At 36.6% G+C, this 20222-nt stretch overlaps 1 protein-coding gene across 3 annotated transcripts in view; it reads right to left on the bottom strand.

The window, feature by feature from the left end:
* Positions 1–20222, bottom strand: part of PRKDC (protein kinase, DNA-activated, catalytic subunit) — a 282120-nt gene that overhangs the window by 30734 nt on the left and 231164 nt on the right. For 2 of the 3 annotated variants that reach the window (XM_077166734.1, XM_077166733.1), the window contains 9 exons: positions 19449–19639; positions 18223–18403; positions 17532–17692; positions 15249–15460; positions 13636–13723; positions 13397–13540; positions 2054–2258; positions 963–1030; positions 139–359 (listed from right to left, as the gene is read on the bottom strand). In XM_077166734.1, coding sequence (XP_077022849.1) covers positions 139–359; positions 963–1030; positions 2054–2258; positions 13397–13540; positions 13636–13723; positions 15249–15460; positions 17532–17692; positions 18223–18403; positions 19449–19639 — 1471 coding nt within the window. Of the gene's footprint in view, positions 1–138; positions 360–962; positions 1031–2053; positions 2259–13396; positions 13541–13635; positions 13724–15248; positions 15461–17531; positions 17693–18222; positions 18404–19448; positions 19640–20222 lie in introns of those variants that run through there. The other variant, XM_077166735.1, reaches the window with a different exon arrangement.

The raw sequence follows: 20222 nt of genomic DNA on the forward strand, positions 1-20222 counted from the left end.
AAATGGAAAACAGTGAGGTGATAAGACACCTTCAAATCCATCTCAGGAAAGCTTTTGAACAAGGGTTTCGCATAGTGCTGGAATCCCAAGCACACATATCTGCCTTAGAACAGCTCAGCAGAAGCTGTTCTATCTTACCTGGTGGTCATGGGTATGACCTGGTATGTCTTCAGCTGCATGTCTCTCTGACTACAGGCAGCGTCGTGAGAAAGGATGATATTCATGACCTCGAACAGCTGCTCGATGCGCTGGTCTTGCCGCAGGTCCTCCCCGCCCTTCACGAGGAAGGGGTACTCTCGCTCATCATGGCCTCGGATGACGATGCGCTTCGGCTTTCTCATGGAAGGCATTACCCGTATCTTTAAAAATTAAGAAAACATTTTAGATGAAGTCTGAAAAAGTGAGAGAATAGCCCATTACCACACTAACAAAGAGAAAAATACGGTTTAACTGTCAGGTGACAGAGAAAAAGAAGTCATCTATTTGGTGTGAATGGAGAACTCAGTACTGGTAGACTGGGAGCAGTAAATTACTTCTATTACCTATACATTCTTTACTGCTGTGTCCACAGACATTTCGTAGTCATGGTTACAAATAATTGCTTTTAATGTGGGTGCCCTTAGTATCATTATGACTCTCCAACTTTCTATACTAATTTAATTCTACAGGCATTTTATAGTGGATATATACACATACACACACACATACAAATAGCTTACTCTCTAGTTAAATGTATCCTTAAATATGATTTATGTTGAAACACAGGAAACATATCGAAAAATTCAGTAAATAATAAAATCAGAAAAGTCCTTCATATATTTGAGATCAAAATTGGAAGTTAACTGCTTTTTCTTCAAAAAAAGACAAATACATCATTCTCATTTCTTAAGATCTAAGTATCACACACTAACCATCCTAACTGAGGAAAACTAGTGACTATAGCTGCAAATGTGCGCACCTACCCGTTCATCAAATCCAGAGATTCGTGCGTGGTATTCAGGCAACGGCTTTCCTTTGCCATCATACTGACCTAAAACAAACCACAGAAGCCTTACTTAGACATAGCTTATTATAGAATCCCTGTATTTGTAACTTATCTGTTGATGCAATTTTTTAAGAAAGTAAACCAACATAATAAAAATTTTTAGTGGAAGTTTTCATTTAAAGAAAATGGACTGGGTGGGCCATGGTGGCTTAGTGGCAGAGTTCTCCCCTGCAATGGCAGAGACCCAGGTTCGATTCCCGGTGCCTGCCCATGTTAAAAAAAACAAAAACAAAAACAAAAAAAGATTTAAAAAATGGACTTATTTTGTTAATTCTATTATTTATCAGTTTGACTGATTTTAATATGAGTTAGCTTCCAATTCTAAAAAACTAGACTAGACAAATTCCAAATAGGAAAAATAATGCATTAAGCTAGAACACTGTAAAATCTCAAGGCAAATCAAACTGTACAGTAGGACTCTTACATTTTAAATATTTTTGTTGCAACTGACTATATGCATTTGCACAGCTATCAACAATAACAAAGGTATCTCTCCAACTGCGCTTTTTCTTAAATCCACTGGAATGATATTTTTTCTCTGGCAAACTCCAGGGCAAAGAACATGGAATGTTCATAGAGTTCCTTTGAAAAATGTATTCCACGTTGATATCTGGTAAGCTTGTTGAATGTCTCTATCCTCAAAGTCACAATTCAACCGTTTTCCAGAAGATAAAGCATTTAATCATTTTTTTCTTCATTTTAAAGTTATATTAACATATACATCTCAGTAGCAGAGATGTACATGTTCAGAGGAAATCTATGATTATCCCTTACCATTAGTTTTAGATGAAAATCCTAATACTTGTCAAAATGAGGAATATAAGGAAGCTATTAACTCAACAAACTTTTATAGTAATTCTAGATTTTCTTAGTGATGAAAAAATATGAAATTTAAATTCTTAAAAAAAAAAATGCTAAGATCCCCAAATCAATCTTTCAGAAGTCAAAAGTTGTTACAACAGCACTATTCTTAAAATGTCTTTTTGTCACTCTTGAAGGTTAACTCACCGGGAATCTCCAGCTCATTTCTCAAGAATTCCACCTTGAAATCACTCATCCACGGTGAGCACTCTTTCAGATTTCCAGGTGACTTCGATGCATCACTCATTTTTAAATGTAATGAGCTGACAATATTGTTGAAGTCACAGAGCTTCATTCTAGGTAGCTTAAAACCTCCTTTACCAAAATGTTTATCGAATTCTTTCCCAAAGGTCTGAAATTAATAATAATTTACCTTAAAGCTTAATGTATAATTTCAACTTTGGAAAGGGCTCGAGGTTTAATAACAAACAAATGCCTACATGTATTTCTTTTATGCTTTTAAGACTTAGAATTCTATACATTTTTTTAATATTCCATTACTCCAAAACATTTAGAGCTTGCCTTTTGTTTGTTTCTTTGTGTTCCTTCGAAAGGACAGAAAGGATATAGTTAGTAGTGATTTCAACTCATAGACCCTAATGAGGGCTTTAAAAACTTAAAGGTGGGCGGAGGGGGAATCTTCCAGTTGGTCTTTGAGAAAGTCATTTAACCATTTTATGTCCATTTTCTAGTCACTGATCCACACCACAGTGATAACATAAGTAATTAGGAACAAAGTAAAAAAACCCCAACCAAATAAACAAAGTAATTCAATAATAATGAGCAGTCCATAATTCTTCATAAGAACTGAAGAGAAAGTATAAGAACGCTTCTTTCTGTTCTAAGGATATTTCAAGTCATTATTGGATCATAGACCCATATAAGCTTTATTTAGATAATTTACATTTCTAACTATTATCAGAAGTACTCTACACCTTGGAATATATCAGCTTTTTCTTTGAATTAGTCTTTACTCAAATATTTATTCGAATTATAATCCTGATATCAAACAAGCAGAAAAAACGCACAAGGAATATTTTTAACAATGACTTCATAGTTTTCAAGATTTGCCAATCATCTTAACTAGAAATGTTTTTATCAAATTTGGAACTAACCCCACAACCTAAATCTGGTATAGGTGGAAATAACATATTTTAAGACAATTCACTACAGGAAAACTAAAAAACAAAAACAAAAACAAACCAGATTTCTTCTTTGATCTATAAATGGATTTGAAGTAAAGAAACAATCCGTCTATAGATTCTTAGATTACATCCAAGACTGGCACCAATATCATATCTGAAAGGCACCCTTAAGGATCTGCTGAAGTTCATTATCAGGCAATTCTGTTTTCATGGATGGTTCTTTAAACAAGTCAATGCACTCTGTTGAATTGTTTCTTGTGGAAGGTTTTGGATAGAGATGAAACTAAAACTATCACCCTTGTAGAATATGGAGGGGTCTGGGTTACTCTGCTGCAATCCCTTGGCAGCGGCTGAACAGACCAGTGGTCCACACTGGTAGATATCAGGGAAGACTCTTATGACATTCAGAATGAGGGAAAGGGAGCGGCCACAAATTCAAATGCACGATATGCAGTCTTCCCTGGGGACTGTGTAGAATTTTTTCCACAATTCACTGTCTGGTTGAGGAGTCAAGTGGAAAACTGTGGTGAAACATCCTCCCCTGTCTAAAAAGTGGGGCCAGAGTATGCTGGAGGGCAGACTAGATCAGGGATGGCTGCAGAGAAGAGGTAAGGCTGAAATTAAATCTTTTTACAGGTGATGGATTGGCTTCTACTAAAGCAGGAGGGGAGCTGGCATTTAGTTTCCATTCTGCCACTCTCTTCAGATGACGTTAGGTAAGTCTTCCTCAATTCTAGCTTCCTTGTTTAGGACAGGGTTCAGGTAAACTGCATTCATTGCTAGCCAAATCTAGCCCACTGCCTATTTTGGTAAATACCATTTTAATGGAATGCTGTCAGCCATACCCATCACTTACATACTGTCTAAAAATCCAGACCATTACAAAAAAGTGTACCAACTAAATAATAAAACAATAAAGACAGAAAGCATACCAACTAACTGAGTGATGAAAAAAGAAACACACTTTTTCAAATCAAGTATTTTATAATCTTATAAATTTTAATAAAGCTACCATATTAATTTTGAATAAAATGCATCTGGTTCATTTATTTGCAATATCTGTCATTCCTAGTCTAGAGAGACTTGCATATTCAACGTGTAGCAGTACTGTGAATGAAGGTTTGATATGCTGTGAAACAGGTTAGATGTGATGTCATAAATTCATATACAGAGGTTTATAGTTTTATGTTCACCTTCAGGAAGTAACCCTGATCATATTTTAGGTTTAATTTTTACCAAGATCTTGATCAGTAAGATGGCTGTTTCTATGAAAAAAATCTAATTTAAACTTAAGGAATAATTCAGTAAAAGGCGGCAACTGGATACAAATTCTAAAGAAAACCCACTAATCTACTGTAGATTTATAATTCTTTTATATAATGTAAGTCACTTATATAAATAAAAATCATTTATTTTGAAATAGTTATAAATACTATGTATCTTACTAAAATACTTAGATTTTAGGTAAAAATTACTAAATTGGCTTATGATTTTGTTTGCAGCTTTAGAAGTAGGATACATAAATCATAGATGAATTATTTCCTATAGGAAAATAAAATGTTACACTTCTAGACTGGATGATTTTAACTACATTAATGCCATACATGGTGTAATTTGAGACAAGCAAAAGATGAAATCTTGTAAATGGGACGAACAGGTTTTCGTACACCAATGTTCACAGCAGCATTATTTACAACTGACAAAAAGATGGAAGCAACTCAAATGTCCATCAACAGATGGATGTGACAAAACGTGGTACATACATACGATGGAATATGGTTCAGCTGTGAAAAGGAATTAAGTTCTGATACATGCAGCAACTTGAATGAACCGTGAAGACTTCATGTTGAATGAAATAAGCTAGACACCAAGGGACAAACACTATATACTCTCACTGCTATGAAATAACTAGAATAAGTAAATTCAAAGAGTCAAAACCAGAATACAGGGTACCAGGGGCTGAGAGATGGGGGTAGGGAATGAGGAGTTACTGGTACAATTTCTGTTTGGGGTGATATCCAGTGGAGGTGATGATGAATAAAATTAACACCACTAAATCATATATCTGAATATGGTTAAAATGGGAAATTTTACGTGGATATATGTTATTAGAATAAAAACAAAATAAAGCACTGTGAAACAAAAACAGGCACTGTGTAAACTATGGATTATAGCTAATAGTACAATCATAATAATATTCTTTTATCATTTGTAACAAAGTTACCACACTAATCCAAAATGTTAAAAATGGGGGAGAGTATATGGGAACTCTGTATTTTTTGCATGATCATTCTGTAAACCTGCAACTTCTCTAAAAAGAAAAATTATATTGAATTGGTAAAGTGATAAAAAAAAAAAGGATCTTGCCCTTCTCTTTCCCCTTCTGCTCTGGCGGCGCTCCATCTGCCATCCTATCTTCCCTTTCTCCTCCTACTCTAGCGGCTCTCAAACGACCACCGTGCCCTCTTTCGCCTTCACCGGCTCCTCCACCACCGTTCTCGACAGCCTTGCCATCCTCACCTTTCCTCTTCCAGAACAGCTACTAGGGGAGTAGAAATGATACAGAACAGCTCCCGGAGCCACGACAGAGATCAAAAAGACAGCGTACCCCATCCTAGAATGGCTGACTGGCTGGGAGAACCTGCTCCGGTGAGGGTGCAGGCTTCCCCGGGCGGGGCGGCAAGCGGCCGGAGTCCCTCCCCTCCTCCTTCCCGGGCCAGCTGGCAGAATTGGGCAAGCGGTCCCCTCAAGCCGCGGTGGCTGGCGCCCCCAACACGGGCGGCCCCCTGGACCAACTGAGAGAATTGGATCGGAAATCCCCAGGCCGCGGAGAATGGTGACCGGGGGGGTCCCTTTCAAATACGTAACTACCCAGTCCGGCTGGGAACGGTGCACTCTCCTGGGCCGCGGAGGCTGACGCCCTCCCGCCACGCTTGGCGCCCCGGGCCGACTAGGAAATTCGGACGGGCGCTCCCACGGGCAGCGGCGGCCAGCAACCCTCCCCACGTTCAGACCCCCGGGCCGGCTGGCACTCTTCCAAGCCACTTCGGCTGGTGAACCTTCCCCACGGTGAGAGTTTTCCAAAGTTAAAGGACCCACAGCACCTTTTCCTAGTGGGACCTGCAGACAAACGTGTGCCACAAGCGCCACCTACTGGGCAGGATAAGAAAAACAGAACCCAGAGATTTCACATAAAAATCTTTCAACCTGTTGGGTCCAACACCCAGGGAAATCTGACTAAATGCCCAGACGCCAGCAGAAGATAACGGATCACGCTCAGAAAATTGAAAATATGGCCCAGTCAAAGGAACAAACCAATAGTTCAAATGAGATACAGGAGCTGAGACAACTAATGCTGAATATACGAACAGAAATGGAAAACCTCTTCAAAAATGAAATCGATAACTTGAGGGAGGACATGAAGAAGACATGGGCTGAACAAAAAGAAGAAACAGAAAAACTGAAAAAACAAATCACAGAACTTATGGGAGTGAAGGATAAAGTAGAAAAGATGGAAAAAACAATGGATACCTACAATGGTAGATTTAAAGAGACAGAAGATAGAATTAGTGATTTGGAGGATGGAACACCTGAATTCCAAAAAGAAACAGAAACTATCGGGAAAAGAATGGAAAAATTTGAACAGGGTATCAGGGAACTCAAGGACAATATGAACCGCACAAATATGAAGGGAAAAGGAGGAGAAAAACTAATGGAAGAAATTATCACTGAAAATTTCTCAACTCTTATGAAAGATCTAAAATTACAGATCCAAGAAGTGCAGCGCACCCCAAAGAGATCAGACCCAAATAGGCATTCTCCAAGATACTTACTAGTTAGAATGTCAGAGGTCAAAGAGAAAGAGAGGATCTTGACAGCAGCAAGAGAAAAGCAATCCATCACATACAAGGGAAACCCAATAAGACTATGTGTAGATTTCTCAGCAGAAACCATGGAAGCTAGAAGACAGTGGGATAATATATTTAAATTACTAAAAGAGAAAAACTGCCAACCAAAACTCCTATATCCAGCAAAATTGTCCTTCAAAAATGAGGGAGAAATTAAAACATTCTCAGACAAAAATTCACTGAGAGAATTTGTGACCAAGAGACCAGCTCTGCAAGAAATACTAAAGGGAGCACTAGAGTCAGATACGAAAAGACAGAAGAGAGAGGTGTGGAGAAGAGTGTAGAAAGAAGGAAAGTCAGATATGATATATATAATACAAAAGGCAAAATGGTAGAGGAAAATATTATCCAAAGAGTAATAACACTAAATGGTAATGGACTGAATTCCCCAATCAAAAGACATAGACTGTCAAAATGGATTAAAAAACAGGATCCTTCTATATGCTGTCTACAGGAAACACATCTTAGATCCAAAGATAAACATAGGTTGAAAGTGAAAGGTTGGGAAAAGATATTTCACGCAAATAACAACCAGAAAAGAGCAGGAGTGGCTATATTAATATCCAACAGATTAGACTTCAAATGTAAAACAGTTAAAAGAGACAAAGAAGGATACTATCTACTAATAAAAGGAACAATTCAACAAGAAGACATAACAATCATAAATATTTACGCACCGAACCAGAATGCCCCAAAATACGTGAGGAATACACTGCAAACACTGAAAAGGGAAATAGACACATATATCATAATAGTTGGAGACTTCAATTCACCACTCTCATCAATGGAGAGAACATCTAGACAGAGGATCAATAAAGAAATAGAGAATCTGAATATTACTATAAATGAGCTAGACTTAACAGACATTTATAGGACATTACATCCCACAACAGCAGGATAAACCTTTTTCTCAAGTGCTCATGGATCATTCTCAAAGATAGACCATATGCTGGGTCACAAAGCAAGTCTTAACAAATTTAAAAAGATTGAAATCATACACAACACTTTCTCGGATCATAAAGGAATGAAGTTGGAAATCAATAATAGGCGGAGGGCCAGAAAATTCACAAATACGTGGAGGCTCAACAACACACTCTTAAACAACGAGTGGGTCAAAGAAGAAATTGCAAGAGAAATTAGTAAATACCTCGAGGTGAATGAAAATGAAAACACAACATATCAAAACTTATGGGACGCAGCAAAGGCAGTGCTAAGAGGGAAATTTATTGCCCTAAATGCCTATATCAGAAAAGAAGGAAAGGCAAAAATGCAGGAATTAACCATCCACTTGGAAGAACTGGAGAAAGAACAGCAAACTAACCCCAAAGCAAGCAAAAGGAAAGAAATAAGAAAGATTAGAGCAGAAATAAATGAAATTGAAAACATGAAAACAGTAGAGAAAATCAATAAGACCAGAAGTTGGTTCTATGAGAAAATCAATAAGATTGATGGGCCCTTAGCAAGATTGACAAAAAGAAGAAGAGAGAGGATGCAAATAAATAAGATCAGAAATGGAAGAGGAGACATAACTACTGACCTCACAGAAATAAAGGAGGTAATAACAGGATACTATGAACAACTTTACGCTAATAAATACAACAATTTAGATGAAATGGACGGGTTCCTGGAAAGACATGAACAACCAACTTTGACTCAAGAAGAAATAGATGACCTCAACAAACCAATCACAAGTAAAGAAATTGAATTAGTCATTCAAAAGCTTCCTAAAAAGAAAAGTCCAGGACCAGACGGCTTCACACGTGAATTCTATCAAACATTCCAGAAAGAATTAGTACCAACTCTCCTCAAACTCTTCAAAAAAATCAAAGTGGAGGGAAAACTACCTAATTCATTCTATGAAGACAACATCACCCTCATACCAAAACCAGGCAAAGATATTACAAAAAAAGGAAACTACAGACCAATCTCTCTAATGAATATAGATGCAAAAATCCTCAATAAAATTCTAGCAAATCGTATCTAACAACACATTAAAAGAATTATACATCATGACCAAGTAGGATTCATCCCAGGTATGCAAGAATGGTTCAACATAAGAAAATCAATTAATGTAATACACCATATCAATAAATCAAAGCAGAAAAATCGCATGATCATCTCAATTGATGCAGAGAAGGCATTTGATAAGATTCAACATCCTTTCCTGTTGAAAACACTTCAAAGGATAGGAATACAAGGGAACTTCCTTAAAATGATAGAGGGAATATATGAAAAACCCACAGCTAATATCATCCTCAATGGGGAAAAATTGAAAACTTTCCCCCTAAGATCAGGAACAAGACAAGGATGTCCACTATCACCACTATTATTCAACATTGTGTTGGAGGTTCTAGCCAGAGCAATTAGACAAGAAAAAGAAATACAAGGCTTCAAAATTGGAAAGGAAGAAGTAAAACTATCACTGTTTGCAGACAATATGATACTATACGTCGAAAACCTGGAAAAATCCACAACAAAACTACTAGAGCTAATAAATGAGTACAGCAAAGTAGCAGGTTACAAGATCAACATTCAAAAATCTGTAGCATTTCTATACACTAGCAATGAACAAGCGGAGGGGGAAATCAAGAAACGAATCCCATTTACAATCGCAACTAAAAGAATAAAATACCAGGAATAAATTTAACTAAAGAGACAAAAAACCTATATAAAGAAAACTACAAAAAACTGCTAAAAGAAATCACAGAAGACCTAAATAGATGGAAGGGCATACCGTGTTCATGTACTGGAAGACTAAATATAGTTAAGATGTCAATCCTACCTAAATTGATTTACAGATTCAATGCAATACCAATCAAAATCCCAACAACTTATTTTTCAGAAAAAGAAAAACCAATAAGCTAATTTATCTGGAAGGGCAGGGTGCCCCGAATTGCTAAAAACATCTTGAGGAAAAAAAACGAAGCTGGAGGTCTCTCGCTGCCTGACTTTAAGGCATATTATGAAGCCACAGTGGTCAAAACAGCATGGTACTGGCATAAGGATAGATGTATTGACCAATGGAATCGAATAGAGTGCTCAGATATAGACCCTCTCATCTATGGACATTTGATCTTTGATAAGGCAGTCAAGCCAACTCACCTGGGACAGAGCAGTCTCTTCAATAAATGGTGACTAGAGAACTGAATATCCATATGCAAAGGAATGAAAGAAGACCCATATCTCACACCCTATACAAAAGTTAACTCAAAATGGATCAAAGATCTAAACATTAGGTCTAAGACCATAAAACAGTTTGAGGAAAATGTTGGGAGATATCTTATGAAACTTACAATTGGAGGCGGTTTTATGGACCTTAAACCTAAAGCAAGAGCACTGAAGAAGGAAATAAATAAATGGGAGTTCCTCAAAATTAAACACTTTTGTGCATCAAAGAACTTCATCAAGAAAGTAGAAAGACAGCCTACACAATGGGAGACAATATTTGGAAATGACATATCAGATAAAGGTCTAGTATCCAGAATTTATAAAGAGATTGTTCAACTCAACAACAACAAAAAGACAGCCAACCCAATTACAAAATGGGAAAAAGACTTGAACAGACACCTCTCAGAAGAGGAAATACAAATGGCCAAAGGCACATGAAGAGATGCTCAATGTCCCTGGCCATTAGAGAAATGCAAATCAATACCACAATGAGATATCATCTCACACCCACCAGAATGGCCATTATCGACAAAACAGAAAATGACAAGTGCTGGAGAGGATGCGGAGAAAGAGGCACACTTATCCACTGTTGGTGGGAATGTCAAATGGTGCAACCACTGTGGAAGGCAGTTTGGCGGTTCCTCAAAAAGCTGAATATAGAATTGCCATACGACCCAGCAATACCATTGCTGGGTATCTACTCAAAGGACTTAAGGGCAAAGACACAAACGGACATTTGCACACCAATGTTTATAGCAGCGTTATTTACAATTGCAAAGAGATGGAAACAGCCAAAATGTCCATCAACAGATGAGTGGCTAAACAAACTGTGGTATATACATACGATGGAATATTATGCAGCTTTAAGACAGGATAAACTTATGAAGCATGTAATAACATGGATGGACCTAGAGAACATTATGCTGAGTGAATCCAGCCAAAAACTAAAAGACAAATACTGTATGGTCCCACTGATGTGAACCGACATTCGAGAATAAACTTGGAATATGTCATTGGAAACAGAGTCCAGCAGGAGTTAGAAACAGGGTAAGATAATGCGTAACTGGAGCTGAAGGGATACAGACTGTGCAACAGGACTAGATACAAAAACTCAAAAATGGACAGCACAATAATACCTAATTGTAAAGTAATCATGTTAAAACACTGAATGAAGCTGCATCTGAGCTATAGGTTTTTTTTGTTGTTGTTGTTTTGTTTTGTTTTTTTGTTTTTGTCTGTCTGGTTGTTTGTTTATCTTTTTTTTACTATTATTATTACTTTTATTTTTTTTCTCTATATTAACATTGTATATCTTTTTCTGTTGTGTTGCCAGTTCTTCTAAACTGATGCAAATGTACTAAGAAACGATGATCATGCATGTATGTGATGATGTTAAGAATTACTGATTGCATATGTAGAATGGTATGATTTTAAAAGTTGGTTTAATTTCTTTTTTTCCATTAATTAATAAAAAAAAAAATGTGCCACTAATTGTTGGGTTTGGATTGCTTGGAATTAAGTTCCTTTCAGACAAACTTCTTGTCTTGAATAAAAAATGTTTTTGTGAGAAAAAAAAAAAAGGAAAGGCCTCGGACTTGCATGAGCAGATTGATAAAGAAAGACACTTCCAGATGTTTTACACTAACAAAGTATTTAATTTAAGTAATATTTTTTATAATTTTCCAAGTTAAAAAGTAAAGAATAGTTACAAATCAAAGTGGTACTCCACTTCTAAGGATCTATCTATGAGAACTTAAAACCTACATCCCACCCCAAAAACTTGTACACAGATATTCACAGCAGCATTATCCACTAAGAATTAGAAAATTCTGAATGTCCATGAGCTAATGAATGAATGGATGAACAAAATGTGGTACATACACACAGTGGAATAATCAGCCATAAAAAAGAGTGAAATACTGACACATACTGCAACATGGATGAACCTCGAAGACATTATGCTAAGTGAAAGAAGTCAGTCATAGCAGGCTACACATTATATGATTCCATTTATATAAAATTCCAGAATAGACAAATCCGGAGACAGAAAGTAGATTAGTGGTTGCAGGGGCTGAAGAGAGGGAGAAATGGGAGTGTACTAATGGGTACAGTGCTTCTTCTTGGGGTGATGGAAATACCTGAAATTAGTTAGTGGTGGTGTTCGCACAACTCCATGAATATACTAACAACCACTGAATTATGCAATTTAAATGGATCAACTTTATAGTGGTATATGAATTATATCTCAAAAAGATATTAAAAGGATAGGGCAGGCTTTGGTGGCTAAGTGGCAGAGTTCTAGACTGCCATGCTGGAGATTCAGGTTCGATTTCCGGTGCCTGGTCATGCAAAAAAAAAATATATTAAAAGAATAAAAGGGATAAATTATGCTTCTCTGCAATACAAACCACAGGACTTGAGCACTCTGGCAAAATGAGCATTGAGGCATCTGCTTTGTTCCCTTAAATTCAGAAAGTTTAATGAATAAGGTAGTTTGACCAAAATTTTAAAACAAAAACAAAAACAAAAATACAATGTGTTCAATGTTAGTGTAGAGGTATACACAAGGCACTTTTGGCAACAGAGGAGTGCTTAATTCCGGGAGAGGTGGTCAGAGAAGGCTCTAAAGGATAAATAATACTGAACCAAGTCTCCTGGGTGAGTCCTCCCAATAGACACAGAAAAGAAGGCCAATCCAGGTGGGGGGGGCAAACAACATGCATGAGGCAAGAAGGGGTAAGGCCTGGATACTCCAAGGCCACTTTCATCTCCACTTGCTCTATGAGGCTTGTCCTGGTTCCCTCCCAACGGGGTGTGTTTTCCCTCCTTTACATTCTAAAAAATAATCTTTTTTTAAAAAAACATTTCACATTTAAAATTGGGTCTGTTCTCTCTTTGTAGCTCCTATAGCACCCATAACTGTACCTTTAACAGAGATAAGTGTTAAAAAAAATGTATCTATTTACATAAAACAGATACTTTTTGACTCAATGTTCAAATCATTTTGAGAATTGAAAATGTGAAACTACATGCAAACTTCAGATCTTAGGATCTGAGCAAGAAGAACACAGTGTAATATCCTGAGGCTTTGCCAACTGAGTCACCCACCACTAGTTACCCTAAAAGTATGGTATCAGTATCATACAGATATTGTAAAGGAAGCTGTAAAGAAAGTACAAAAACCAAAATTATTAATAAACCATCAAATATAAATATTTATCTTTACAATGATTCCTGCATCATAAAGGCAAACGGCCATGCACACATACCTGGACAAACTTTCTTCTAAAAGGCCCAAGGCCTGGAGCCTTTGGATCTCCCAAGGATGCATACATTCTTTCATACATCTTTTCAATGTTTTTTTTATTTACAGGAGTTTTTTCTAGTTCAACTTTGATATCATTCATCCAATCCTGTGTAGTAAAAAAGGAGAAAATATCAAGCTAGATTACAAGTAGGTTTTACCCAGGTTCTACGTCTTATGTGCTACAAGCTGTTGTTACATTACCTTAAAGAGCATTTCTGGATTAGAGAGCTGTTCTAGGCCATTAATAAAATCTTGAATCACTCCTCCTTGGTCCAACTTACTTTTTATCCTGTAAAAAAATTGCCAAATTCAGTTAATCACATATCTTTCAAAGATCAATACACACACACACACACACACACACACACACACACACACAGGTATATAAAACCAATAACATATTCTAAAAAAGAAGAAATTTAAAATGCCATCCAACATAAAAGAGGTATAAAGTATCTATTTCACTGAGAGGTGAGGTCCTTAGATAAGGTAAAAAATCTTGCAAATGATTTTGGCATTGTTTGGTAGTGTCTTTGATGTATACAATTTGATATATACAGTTTCTGAAGTTACATTACAAGAGAAAAGGTCATGTTCATTGCCATGCTTTCTTATAAACGTTTTCCTTTTCAGCAAATATTCACTTTTCACTCGTTGCAGTTCAGAAGAGATGGAGCGGTGGGCAGGGAGTGGGCTGTGGCAGATGGCGTCTACGCGGCCACGACTAAATGGAGCATTGCTCTTCCTTGTGTTCGCAAAACAAAATACTCTAAATAATGAGGCAAATCAGCTGATGAAAAAAGCTCTAAAAACTCAGGTATTTGCAAAGCATTCTTATAAGCCATTACTAGTGATGTTAACTGTCTCCAATTATAAATCAACTAAAAGGTGAGAAGCAGAATCCTACAGGCAGCCTGCAGTGTTCCAGGTAAGAAGAGGGCATTCTTCTATATTTTAAACTAAAGAACAATTTTAGGAACTGACTTCAAAAAGCATCTCATCTAGTCTGTCTCAACCAACAAATTAATAACTATGAGCCTATGGGTAGGATGCCTCGTGAATAACATCCTAAGATAAGGTATATTTATCTCTAAAGATTGAGAGTGATTGGTTGAGAGAGAGGAGGTGTAATTTGGGAAATTAGGATTATGGCAAATGATTGTGATCACTGACTCAATATACAGACATTTCTTTTTAGCATCTGGTATATTGGAATAGCTAGAGGGAAATACCTGAAATTGTTGGGCTGTGGTCCAGTAGCCTTGATTTTTGATCTGATGATTGTATAAAGGTATAGCTTTTGTTGTATGAGCGTGTGAGCCCTGTGACCGACACTCCCTTTGCCTGGTATATGGGTGGATGAGTAACAAAATAAAGACAAAAAATATATGTATATAATGGAGGATAAGGGGCACGGAACATTTTGGGTATTTTTTTAAATTCTTATTTCTTTATTTGGAGTAATGAAAATGTTCTAAAATTAATTGTGGTGTTGAATGCACAACTCTGTAATGATGCTGTGAGCCAGTGATTGTATACTTTGGATGGTTTATTTGGTGTATAAATATATCTCAATAAAATCATATTAAAAAAAGAAGAAAAGATACAGTGTATTTAGGAAAGGAGAAAAGTTATATATAACAATATACCCAGGATAAATACACTCAATAAAAAGATACTCTAAAATTGTGTATTCTTCAGTGGCAGCTCTAATTAATTTGAAAATAAACACAAGGTTTCACGCGTTTGCTTCTACCATATACATTTTTGATAATCTATAGTATTTGATCAGCTTAATTTATTTTCAGTTTTACCTAGCCACAAACTCTTTGTTCTTATGACCAACAGACGTGTCTTTGAAGGAATAGCTTTCGCTGCTTATTATGAATTGATAGACAATCGCCTGCGGGTAGTGGTTGGCGATCTCTTCCACGGTGTGCTGCACAGCCACGGCCTCCTCCTTGTCCAGTAACGCTACCAGCTGGCTGATCCAGCCAATGAACTGCCAGCACGGAATGGAGGACATCTAAACCACAGAGAACATAAGCAATGAATAAAAACTTTAAAACTTTTATTATAAAAGTAACACATATCCAATGTAAAGAAAACCAGAAGTATGAGAACAGAAGTGACCAGCCTTCTCAGTTCTGTCCCCTTCCCATGTGTGTGCATGCATATTCTTCCTTACAGGAATGGAACTGCCTCACACCACTGCGACTGACTTTCCTGACAGATGCACAGGCAGATCTCCATCATTCCTTTCAACAGCTCCACACACTCCATTTTACTTAACTACTGCTCTATGATGAATATTTCAGTTGGTTTCCAGTTTTTTGTTATTACAGACAATGCTATAATAGACATCCCTAGACATATATCTCTCTGTACTTGTGCTACTGGATGAATTCCTATAAGTAGAATAACTGTGTGGACATTAATAAATTATCATAAACATTGCTAGAATTCCTCCCAAATAGATTTTTCAAAGGTTTGTTTCTAAAAGTGTATTAGTGACTATTTTCCAATATCCTTACCAACACTAAACAATAATTTTTTCTATCACTGTCACTCTGATAAGTAAAAAAATACCTAATTCTAATTTTCATAGTTAGTCTGAATATTCAATGTGTATATCTCATATACTTTAATTACCTTATGCATTTCATGTAGAAATTTATTTCCAGTATAAATTGTATTTATCTTTTTCTCATTTGTGACTATTTTGTGGAGTAATTAGTCCTCTGTCTCTCATATTTGTTGCAAATATTTTTCTTTCAGTTTTTTTAGCTTTACTTATAGCATTTTTTTTTTCTGCATAGGAGTGTTAAATTATTTTTCTTTATGGCTTCTGGTTTTTATCTCTTTATTCTGGTTACATTTTAAAAATTTTGCCATGTTTCCCTCTAATGCTTTCATGGTATTATTTTTAGGATAAAATTTGAGGTCCTTAGACTGTTGGCTAAGGAGTGAACGTAGGTAAGCATCCTAACTTTGATAAACCTAGGTTTCCTTATCTGTGAAATGAGAAAGAGGTGTGGGATGATCAAATCAGTGAGCATGGGCATGCGTCCCAGCAAGCGTGAGCTTACCTGCTTACAGCACTCACTGATCCTCTATTTCCCCACAAACTCAAAAGGCCAACATTTCATATGTATGTAAAATCTTACCTTGAAAGAAACTGAAACATAATAAATGTACTTAATATTTCCTCACCTTTCCTTTAAGAAAAGCATCAGTGTGGCATTTCTGAAAATACTTCAGTCTCCTGTCTAAGATGTGCTGAGAAAATATTTACAACCCATCTCAGAGTCAGAACGGTGGGGAAGCTCTAACAGGCATGTGCTGAATATCCTAAAGCCCAGAGACTGGCAGGATTTAAACTCACTCTGTAGAGCTAATACAGTATTATGCAACCCTTTACAACTCTTAAATTTTCAGGTTAACATTTAGCCCTATTTCCAGTTAAATACCTGTAAAAGTCAGAGTTTTAAGGAGTCTTTTTTATTTTAAACGGATGAAATCAATGGAGTCTTTCCTATAAACAGATATGAAGGAGGGCCTGTGTGGGGCAAAGTCAGGACAGGACACACACAAGCTGGTCGACAGAACATGCTGGGGAGGGATCCACACGGCGCAGTCTGGCAGCTTCTGCTGTGCCCACAGGCGCTCAGGATTGCCCCAGCAGGCACTGCAGGACCAGGAGGTAGGTGCCAGCTGAAATGCATCTGTTTTCCCTGGCTTTAACAGTCAACTAGCATAAGGTACTAACAGCCGCTACACACTGTAGATGCCTCTTCGTGGGCAGCAAACTGTTCTTTAGAAAACCAGTCTGTCCCAAATATGCCCACTCCTTACTTCTTTGAGTCCTTGTTTAGGTAGAGCATTTCTGTCAACACTCTCAGAGGAAAAATGGGTAAATGTGAACACACTTTTGTACAGTTTTAAATTATATATGTTCTTGGAAAGTAGCAGAATTTGATGCTGGTTGGGAAAAGCTGAGAAATGTACATTGCCCATACTAATTAATGTGTTTAAATATAAATAAGAGTATCTTTAAGTTCTGTAAAGTTCCTTTCATTAGGATAAAGATAACTAACCTCTTTTGTCATTAGGCTCAAGGTTTCCTCTGGATATTGTTCTATAATCTGAAGTAGCCTGGGAAACTTTAGCCTGGCTTCACTGGAATTTAATCTTAAAGCTTTCAACATTTTATCCACCACAAGTGCTGGATAAGTCTTCAGTTCTACAGAATCAATAACTTTCAAAGACAGCAAACAAAAAAACAATAGTCAATATATCCACTTTCATATACCTTATAAATGCAACAAATAATTACATTTCATTTTCTATTTTTGGCTTATATTTTTATACTTTGTCATTTTTTTTTTTAAATCTACTAATTGAATTTTTGGACGATAAGTAAAAGTTTCCATCTTGGAGCATTCTGCATGAAGCACAGCTTGCATCTTGGGCTGAGGACATAAGAGGCATCTGCTGGTTATGGAATTTATTCCAGAAGTTATATAAGCCAGTAATACTAGGGCTATTAAGCAAAATATAAAGATATAAATTATGCAAATGGACAGATGGAAGACAGCTGGATTCTGTTTAAAAGCAAGCCATGTTGCTGGAGATGTCATGGCAACTTTAAAAAGCAATGGGCTTCTCTCAGAACATGTCATTTAAAAACAAACAAACCAACAAAATAAGGAAACCAACAGAATCTATGAAATTCTAAAGATGTATACAAAATGTGGCACATCAAATGTGTTTTTCATTTTAACTCACCCGATGCATTTTCTTCCTCCTTGCGGAGATGCTGGTCACAGAAATCCACGAGAGTCATATAAGCATCTGCTACTCTGGCTACATGTGCTGGGGCCCAGGTAGGAGACAGGGCCTCCTCCTCAGCAATCTGTACAGCTTTAGAGAGGTAATGGAATGCTTTCTCATACAGACCCGCTGTCACCTGGAATTCACAGAGATCTGTGAGGACAATGGAAGGTCTCCAAGACTATCTTCTTGTGATGATAAAGGAAGTGTAACTGTGATTCATTATTCACCAGGTAATCAATAATGGCTAGCTTTAAAATGATACAGAAAGCTGTTTAAGTAGAAAAAAGAGTCTGCCCTGACTGTGAAAGAATAATTCCAATTAGATCCTGTGTATGGTGAAAACCAACAACAACAAAAAAAGACAAATAGTTCAACAGCAATGCAGGACTGGCATTAAAGGCTTAATGGGGTTGCATGGCTCTATCAGGAATTTGGGGGAAAAAGGAAGTATTTACAAAAAAAAAGATAAATTTCTTTGAAATGTTATCTCTTATGAAAGCAGAGAATGATTTCTGCCCACCCAAGACTGAATGGCCTTGAACTTTTGGCTTCAAGGTATTAGACGCTAATCACTGCATGACAGCACCTCTCACCAATTACCACTTTAAGGATTATAAAGATGATGTACTTTCTTTGTTAAAAGAAACAAGTTGGTTGTACATAACACTAAAAGTTTCAGAGCCCCCCCCTTCTTATGAGCAGAACTGCTAGCAGCTAAATATACTAACTGCTATTTTAAACATGTACATGGGGAAGGCCTATCACCAATTCTGCTTCTCTTCCCAGTACAGATGCAGAAGGAAGAAAAGGCCACTCAGTGAGGAACGACATGGTGGGGTAAAGAGACTGGTAGATTCAAAAGTACAAAACAGACAGGAAAAAATGTGGAGAAGAAAGGCTAACATCAATTTCATTAACAAAGTTCATGGAAGAACCTTCTAACATCAAACCAACACAAATTATTTATTTTTACATTAAAATATTTTTATCATTTAAATAAACAGGAAAATACATGGAATGTGTACATGTTATATGGACCTTGGCTGTACATAACTTTAAATTATACTTTAAAAACACAAAGTAATAATCATCATCATTATTTTTGTGCAGCCAAAAGTTTAAACATTAAAAACATACAGCACACAAACATAAAAGTTCATTCTTCCAATATTCATTACCTTTCCTGCATTCTCTGAACTGAATCCAGAAAGCTCCAAGATTTTTCTAGCCTTACTTTCCTCTATTTGGCCAAGGCAGGTTGGTTCACTGCTGAGAGCATTAGCTATGACCCGGTACGTTGTACCCAAGAGAATGTTCTGATCACAGAAAGCCAACGTATTTTTGTCTAAGTAGCTTGATGAATTTTCATCTGTTGGATAAATTTAAAACAAAAAAAAAAGGATTTTTTCTAAAGTAAATGAATACTACAAATTAAAAGAAGAAATTCTTAATGTAAAAAGTTGTTTTCCATTAAGAAATCAATTAAAACAAAATTTGCTTCCAAAGTACAAGATTTCACATTGGTTAGGGAATCTCTTGAACTCATTTATTAATGAAAAAATGTCTTTTTTTCAGAAGTGACTGTATTGAAGTCCACAGAAGGTAAGAAATTAAAATTACAAATTAACTTTTATTAAAACATCAAAATTCTGCATTCTGTCAAAGCACCTAGTTTTGTTGCAAAGAACAGAAAATGGCTCTCAAAAATACATTTGTTCATATACACTGGTGACAAAGTAAACTTAAAAATTGATACTGTGGGTTATAGCTGATAAAGTAATAGACTGCTGCATTTCAAGTTCTAGTCTGCTTCCTACTAACTGCATGGCTGTGGCGAAAGCACTTTGCTTAACTAATCCTGGTCAAGCCTGTAGCTTCCAGAGGTGCACTGAATGTGTACAAAAGAGCAAGTCCAATCAGCCAAACCAGCTCTGGTTATCCAGGGTATGACA

The sequence above is a fragment of the Tamandua tetradactyla genome, chromosome 6 (assembly GCF_023851605.1).
Source record: "Tamandua tetradactyla isolate mTamTet1 chromosome 6, mTamTet1.pri, whole genome shotgun sequence".
NCBI classification, from domain to species: Eukaryota; Metazoa; Chordata; class Mammalia; order Pilosa; family Myrmecophagidae; genus Tamandua; species Tamandua tetradactyla.